A 7,440-nucleotide genomic window follows, 5' to 3' on the forward strand; every position below is an offset into this window, starting at 1 on the left:
GGGGGGGGGGGATCATCCCCCCCACCCTCCACGGGAGTGTGGGGGGGCGGAGCTTCCTTTGGCCCCGCCCCCTCGGGAAGCTCCGCAGCCGATGGAATTTTCCACTCGCTGCCGCGGGCGCGCGGGCGCGCGCGGGGGCTCGCGCCGGGCCACGCCCCCCTCCCGGCGCGCGACACCCCTCCCCTTTAGCCGCGCCCACGAAACGGACGCAGGCCCCGCCCACCACCCCCCCCGACGCGAAACCACGCCCACCTGCGCGGATCGGGCTCCTCCACCTTCCCGGCAGCCCCCGCGGCGGGACAAGATGGCGGCCGCCATGGCGGCCGGGCTGGGCCTGAGGGTCCCGCGGCTCCTCGGGCAGGTCGGGCTCGAGGGGAGCGCGGCGAGGGGCTGGAGGGGCTTCAGGAGACTGCAGGGGACGCGGGCTGAGGGATATGGGGTGATCGGGGCGCGGGAGTGCGCGGAGGGACGTGGGACGGGTGGTGTGTGTTGGCGCCTGGGAGGTGTGAGGGGAGGTAAATCAAGGTGTTGGAGCTGTGTGTGTCACTCCAGGCTTTGTTGTTTCACTTCCTTAGGCTGCGGGGTCCGTGCTGCGCCCCGGAGCGGCTCCGTCCTGCCTCGTTGTCCCGGTGAGAACGAGGAAGAAGAAGAGTTCTGCGGTCCCCGAGTGGGCCCGGGAACTGACCCCCGAGGAGAAGATGCGGCGGCTCAAGTCCCAGGCGCCGATATTTCCCGATGAACACATAGAACGGACCTTCTACTTGGCTTCCACAGGTGGGGCAGCTGCTCTGGGGCCAAAGCTGAAGCAGCTCCTGGCCCAGCAATTCCCTGCGTGCTCCTGTTCCACCTCACAAATATCATCACCTGCTTCTTTGATTCCTTAATTTTGCTGGTTCTGAGCCCCCTCCTGACCTTTTTTCCCTCTCCCAGCTGACATCATAGATCCATATGTCCCTCCTGAGGGCGATGCCCGCCTGTCCACCCTGTCCAAGGAGGGGCTGAAGCAGAAGATGGATAAGCTGAAGCAGACAGCGGCCTCCCAGCTGGCGTGAGTGCCTCCTCAGTCATTAATTAGCTTAATTCTGGGCTGCAGGAGCTTTGCTGGGTCTGTGTTGTGGCAGAACTGTCTGTCTATGTGAGATATTGGGGGGTTGAGAGACTGCCATCACCCAAAACCCCCTTGGGACAGCTCCAACCTGTTCCTTCCTTCCTTTTCCTGTTTTTTCAGCCTGCGGAAGATCAAAGACCACGACCCGAATTTCAGCACTAAAACCTTCCCAGAGAAGGCTCAGGAGATATTTATAGAAGCTCACAATTCCCTGGCAAAGTAAGACCTTTCCCTGACTGATGTGGGCTCTGTAGGACCTCCTTCTCTTTGCTGAGGTGCTCTGGTTTTCATGGAACCGTGGAAAGATGGAATGGTTTGGGTTGGGAGGGGCCTTAAAGCTCATCCAGTTCCACCCCCCTAGGATTAGAAAGACAAGGAGGGATTCCCAGGGGGGCTGTGCCATCCCTGGAAGCATCCAAGGCCAGGTTGGAGCAACCTGGTTTAGTGGAAGGTGTCCCTGCCCATGGCAGGGGTGGAACTGGATAATCTTTGAAGTCCCTTCCAACCCAAACCGTTCCATGATTCCATGAAATGTCACTCCACTGGTTGGCTCTGCTTTCCAGTAACAGATCTCAAACCTGCCTCGCTCTTGGTTCCAACTCCAAACATCACTAAAACATTTAGGTCAGAACTGGCTCCCCCATTCCTGTGCCCTTTCCCTGGAGCTGTGTCAGCTCAGCTCACCTTCGTGTCCTCCTTTCATTTCATTTTTCACAGCTGAGAATTTGGCTTTTCCTGTTTTGCCAGGAGCCTGTGTGTCTCCTGGAAAGGCAGGGATTTGTGGGGAAGCCTCTTTGTTGTGTCCAAGTTAACGGGATGTGTTTCCTTTGCAGTTTCAACAAGCAGAAACTTCACTCCCTGGTGACCGAGCGCTGCTACCCCGTGAGTGTGGAATCATGGAATATCTTGAGTGGAAAGGGACCCACAAGCATTAAAATCCAATTCCTGGCCCTGCACAATCCCACCCTGTCCCTGAGAGCGTTGTCCAAATGCTCCCTGAGCTCTGGCAGCCTTGGTGTTGTGACCAAACCCTGGGGAGCCTGTTCAGTGCCCCACCACCCTCTGGGGGAAGAACCTTTTCCCAAAATCCAGCCTGAACTTCCCCTGACACAGCTCCAGCCATTCCCTGGGTCCTGTCACTGATCTTGGAGAGCAGAGATCAGTGCCTTGACCTCTTCCAAGGCTTTTAAAGCTCTCTAAACCTGATCATGTCTCATTTTTTCTGCATGCAGCAAGGAGGTGGGAGGGAAACCCCGAGTCTAATAACAGCTGATGACTTAAACACCCTGTTGGATGCAGCACTTTGCTTGTTGTGTTCTCATCGAGCTGCTGCTTGTTTTTACCCCCTGTAGGACATGGTCCGTGGGAACAGGTACAAGACCATCAGGTGGAGCTTTGTGGAGTCCCTGGAGCCCCCCAGGGTGGTCCATGTTCGCTGTGACAGCCTCGTGAACAAGGGCAACCTGTACGGGCAGGTGACAGTGAGGATGCACACCCGGCAGGTACAGCCCTGAGCCCCTGCCCTCCTCGGAATCAGGGAATGGGTCGGGCTGGGAGGACCTCAGGGATCATCCAGTTCCACCCAGGAACACCTTCCACCAGCCCAGGTTGCTCCGTCCTGGACTCGGACGCTTCCAGGGATGGGGCAGCCACAGCTTCTCTGGGAAATCCATCCCAGCCCCTCCTCACCCTCATATTCCTTCCCAATATCCAATATAAATCTCCCCTTTTTAGTTTAGAGCCATTGCCCCTTGTCCTGTCACTCCAGGCCCTTGTGAACAGTCTCTCTCCATCTTTCCTGTCGCTCCCTTCAGGTCCTGGAAGGCCCCAGTGAGGTCACTTCTCCAGGCTGAACAATCCCAATTCCCTCAGCCTTTCCTCGCAGGAAAGGTGCCCCATCCCTCTGATCCCTTGATCACAGAGAATCCCACACTGGTTTGGGTTGGAAGGGACCTTAAAGCCCATCCAGTGCCACCCCCTGCCATGGGCAGGGACACCTTCCACTGGCCCAGGTTGCTCCAACTTGGCCTCGGACACTTCCAGGGATGGGGCAGCCACAGCTTCTCTGGGAAATCCATCCGTGCCCCTCCCCACCCTCCCAGGGAAGAATTCCTTCCCAATATCCCATATAAATCTCCCCTTTTTAGTTTAGAGCCATTGCCCCTTGTCCTGTCACTCCAGGCCCTTGAGAACAGTCTCTCTCCATCTTTCCCGTTGCTCCCTTCAGGTCCTGGAAGGCCCCAGTGAGGTCACTGCAAAGCCTTCTCTTCTCCAGGCTGAACAATCCCAATTCCCTCAGCCTTTCCTCGCAGGAAAGGTGCCCCATCCCTCTGATCACTTGATCACAGAGAATCCCACACGGGTTTGGGTTGGAAGGGACCTTAAAGCCCATCCAGTTCCACCCCCTGCCATGGGCAGGGACACCTTCCGCTGGCCCAGGTTTCTCCAAACCCCACCCAACCTGTTTTTTTGGGCTGTTTTTACAGATTTTGGCCATTTATGACCGCTTTGGGCGGCTCATGTACGGTGGGGAGCAGGTGCCCAAGGATGTTTTGGAGTATGTTGTGTTTGAGAGGTACCTGGTGAACCCCTATGGCTCGTGGAGGATGCACGGCAAGATCGTCCCAGAGTGGGCCCCTCCAAAGGATCCCATTGTCAAGGTAATCCCACCAGGAATCCACTGGGAAATGCAGATTCCTGGTTAAACAGGGATGAGGACAAAGCTGAGCTCCCTGTGAGGGGAGGGTGGTGGGTTGATCCACGGGCAGAGCTGTTTGTTGTTGTGGTGTTGTCACCTGGAGCACCTGGAAAGCTGGAACAGGAGGCTGAGGGCGGGTGTGGGATAATTTAGGGGGTTGTTTCTCCCTGGGCCTGACCTGGCAAAGTGCTGCAGGGGCTCTGTCTCCCTGTGTTACTAAAAACACATCCTAGAGAAAGGAGGTGAGAATTCCAGTGTGGTACAAGGCCTGTCATCCCACCCCATTCCCCCCTTGTGTTTTCCCTGTGCTGCCTCCATCCAACCCCCCCTTTCCAGAACCCTCTGCTCCCCTTCCTTCATCTCTGCAACGTGAAGAATCCCCAGTGCAGCAGTTCAGAGCTGCTCTGTCTCCTGCTGACCCTGTTCCTTGCTCTTCCAGACGGTGATGATTCCTGGCCCAACCCTGGATCCCTCACAGGAATATGAAGAAGTGAAGTAGGAAGTTCTGGAACCTGCACAGGGACAGCAGTGCCACCAGCCTGGGAGGGAGGGAGGACTGGGAATGTGGCTGTGCCTGCCCTGGGAGCAGCCAGCAAACAAAGTGGCTTCAGAAATGGACTCCAGTCACCCCAAATTTGCCCTTAAAGGAGCGAGAGGGATTTGAATGAGCCCTGAGAAGGGCTTCACTCTGTCCAAGGACTCTGTGTGCTGCAGCTTTGCCCTCCCTGTGTTTGTCCTCAGGGCCATTCTCTGTCCTGGACTTCCATTGTGGGAGCCCTTGGCTCTTGGAGAGCCCTTGGAAGTGTGTCCAGACGTGGGATATTTGTCACTTCCATGGGAAGTGTCACAGACCTGCTGGTCACTCATTAAAACTTCCACCAGTAGCTGTTGGCACATTGTTTTCCCATTCCCCCTCCCTTTTCCTACTGATTCCCAACCTCCTTTTTTTTTATTTTCAAACAAAAAAACAGGGAAAAGCAGCAAGAACACTTTAAATCCAATTCTGGGGAGGGGGTTGCTGGGACTGGGCTCCTGCTGAGTGGGAGTTTCCCCAAGGGGCTGCAGCACAGCACTGATAATTCAATTTAATGTCATTTTTGGCTCCAGCCTTTCCCAGGGTGGGGGTTTGGTGTTTGTGGGTTCTGTGTTGTCAGTGGGGGACTGGCACCATCCTGTGGACACAGTGACATTTGCATCAGTGCCTGGTTGTGCAGGATGGGTTGGGAAAACACCTCCCCAGGGGGGTTACCTTCCTCCAGGGCTGGGAATTCACCTTCTCCCTGCTCTGCTCTGCTCAGCCAAGTCCCTCACAGAGCCAAATGCTCACTAATCATCCAGTAAGAAACCATTTTCTTCTTCAGCCCTGTCTTGCTTTTTTAACTCAGCCATTTCCAGGGCACTTTTATTTCATCCCTGAGAGTTCAGGGCATTTTTATTTCTGCCTTGAAAGAGATTTTTGCAGAGCTGTTTAAAAGGAAAAAAAAAAAAAAAAGAGCTGTGGCTCCTTGTGCTTGCAGCGTTTTCAGCGGGTTTTTTTGTGAATGATGTTCTTTTGGAAGGGCAGAACATCATCTTTCTGCTGCACTGGGAGAGGAGCCAGCAATGGAATCCCTTTCATGTCTTTTTGGAAGCCAGAGGGGTGTCACAATCTGTCTGTTCCTGAAAGGACTTTCTAAATGGAGCCTCTGCCTCCGCCTCGCTCGGGAGCCGGGGAGGCACTCGGGGCTCTGGAGTGTGGGAGCTGAGCCAGGGGCAAAAATAACTCCCTGGGAGCTGCTGGTTGTGTGTGTGCTGGGGCAGGTGGTGGGGGGGTGACTCCTCAACCCAGACCTGCTCAAGGGTGAGAGGACTGGGATTGTTCAGCCTGGAAAAGGGGAAACTTCAGGGTGACCTAATTGTGACCCGAAGGAGCTCCGGGAGAGATGGGGAGTGAATGTTCCCTAGTGCCAGGAGAAGGGGGATGGCTTCAAACCCAGAGGCAGGGTTAGGGGGGGGATTGGGAAGGAATTCTTCCCTGGGAGGGTGGAGAGGGGCTGGGATGGGTTTCCCAGAGAAGCTGTGGCTGCCCCTGGATCCCTGGAAGTGTCCAAGGCCAGGTTGGAGCAACCTGGGACAGTGGGAGGTGTCCCTGCCTGTGGCAGAGGGTGGAAGGAGATGGTGTTAAGATCCCTTCCCCCCCAACTGTTCTGGGACTCTGTGAGGTTCTCCAGCTCTGGCTCTGAATGAAAAGGGTTGTTTTTTGTGGGATGTCTGCCTTTTGGGGGAGAATGACCTTCCCATGGCCTTTCCTTCCAGTTGATCAACGCGTGGCTCCCCATCTCCCCTCCCTGACCTCTGCAGCTCAACCACTTCATTCCTGGGTTCCCACCAGCAATTCCCACAGTTCCCACCTGGGTTTCCACAGCCCCTTCCTGGGGGATCTCTCAGCTCTTCCCCACCCCTACAAACGAGCCTCTCGGCCCACACTCTGTAACAACACCCTTTATTTGCTGTATTTACACGTCCTGACGTTGGTGTTGGACCAGCAAAGACCTCGGGCCAAGCATGGGGGCCCTGCAGGTGGGAGCAGCCTCCAGCCCCAGCCTTTCCCTCCCCGGAAGCCACATCAGCACTGGGATTTATGGATGGGGCTCCTGGTGATCCCACGGGCACACCTCGGGCTGGGTTTCCCTCTCACCCCCCTCTCCATCCCGGGGGGTCCCCCTGGCTCTGCCCTGGCCATGGTGGGTCGGGGTGGGATCCACACCCTCCTCCTCCCAGGGACACACCTCCGAGGTTTTCCTCGTGTCTGTGCTGGGCTTGGCAGGCGCTGATGGAGCCTCTTCTGCTTCCCAGGGACAAACCTCAGCCAGGCCAGTGCCAGGGCTGGAGCTGCTGCCCGTCCCTGGGGGCTGGATGCCGGGCAGGAGCCGGCACAGGGGCTTGTGCTTGGCCTCCCCAGCAGAGCTGCCCTTGGATTTTTCCAGAGACCCAACACTGGCTCCTGCCACCGCCTTTGGCTTTCCCATCCCGGGGTGGGATGTTCTGTCAGCTCCCCGTGGGTGCACACCTGCTTTGGAGCTTTCCTTCTCCCACCCCGTGGGCTCTGCTGCTTCCCAGGGGCAGATTTCAGATTTCCTGCTCTCCGTGCTGTCGGATTTCTTGGATGGCTCCTTCTCCATTGCAGTTTTCAGGGAGAGATCCTCCGTGTCCGTGCTCTCCCAGGGACAGACGGACTCACGGTCTCTGCTCCCCTTCTCCACAGGTTTGGAGGTGGCCACTCCTTTTGATGGGACTCTGTCCTTCCCTGGGGCTTTTCCTTTCTCCAGCTGAGGTTCAGCCCCCTCCCAGGGACAGATTTCTGCTCTGTCACTGGATTTGAGCTCCTGACCCTCCCAAGGACAGATCTCTGCCTTCAGGCTCTCTGTGCTCTGGGATTTCTTTGAAGGCTCTGTGCTCCCTGCACGGGGTTTGCTTGGGGGTTGCTCTGTATCCACGCTCTCCCAGGGACAGACAGACTCACGATCTCTGCTCCCTTTCTCCACAAGTTTGGAGGACTTTGCTGGGACTCTGTCCTTCCCTGGGGCTGTTCCTTTGTCCAGCTGAGGTTCAGCCCCCTCCCAGGGACAGATTTCTGCTCTGTCACTGGATTTGA

General features: G+C 56.6%; 2 protein-coding genes across 4 annotated transcripts in view; one reads left to right on the forward strand and one right to left on the reverse strand.

Moving 5' to 3' along the window:
• MRPL45 (mitochondrial ribosomal protein L45) overlaps positions 1-5,166 on the forward strand; it is a 6,043-nt gene extending 877 nt beyond the window's left edge. The window contains exons 1-8 of one of the 3 annotated variants that reach the window (XM_027698916.1): positions 244-361; positions 576-774; positions 931-1,048; positions 1,229-1,327; positions 1,942-1,990; positions 2,461-2,610; positions 3,595-3,768; positions 4,246-5,166. In XM_027698916.1, coding sequence (XP_027554717.1) covers positions 305-361; positions 576-774; positions 931-1,048; positions 1,229-1,327; positions 1,942-1,990; positions 2,461-2,610; positions 3,595-3,768; positions 4,246-4,305 — 906 coding nt within the window. In that variant the 5' untranslated portion in view covers positions 244-304 and the 3' untranslated portion in view covers positions 4,306-5,166. Of the gene's footprint in view, positions 1-243; positions 383-575; positions 775-930; positions 1,049-1,228; positions 1,328-1,941; positions 1,991-2,460; positions 2,611-3,594; positions 3,769-4,245 lie in introns of those variants that run through there. The other 2 variants (XM_027698915.1, XM_027698914.1) reach the window with 2 other exon arrangements.
• Positions 5,167-6,262: 1,096 nt separating this feature from the next.
• GPR179 (G protein-coupled receptor 179) overlaps positions 6,263-7,440 on the reverse strand; it is an 11,566-nt gene continuing 10,388 nt past the window's right edge. Inside the window, exon 13 of the mRNA XM_027698918.1 lies at positions 6,263-7,436. Coding sequence (XP_027554719.1) covers positions 6,425-7,436 — 1,012 coding nt within the window. The 3' untranslated portion in view covers positions 6,263-6,424. The remainder of the gene's footprint in view (positions 7,437-7,440) is intronic.

This window comes from Neopelma chrysocephalum, unplaced genomic scaffold (genome assembly GCF_003984885.1).
Source record: "Neopelma chrysocephalum unplaced genomic scaffold, ASM398488v2 Primary Assembly neopelma1_134, whole genome shotgun sequence".
Taxonomy (NCBI): domain Eukaryota; kingdom Metazoa; phylum Chordata; class Aves; order Passeriformes; family Pipridae; genus Neopelma; species Neopelma chrysocephalum.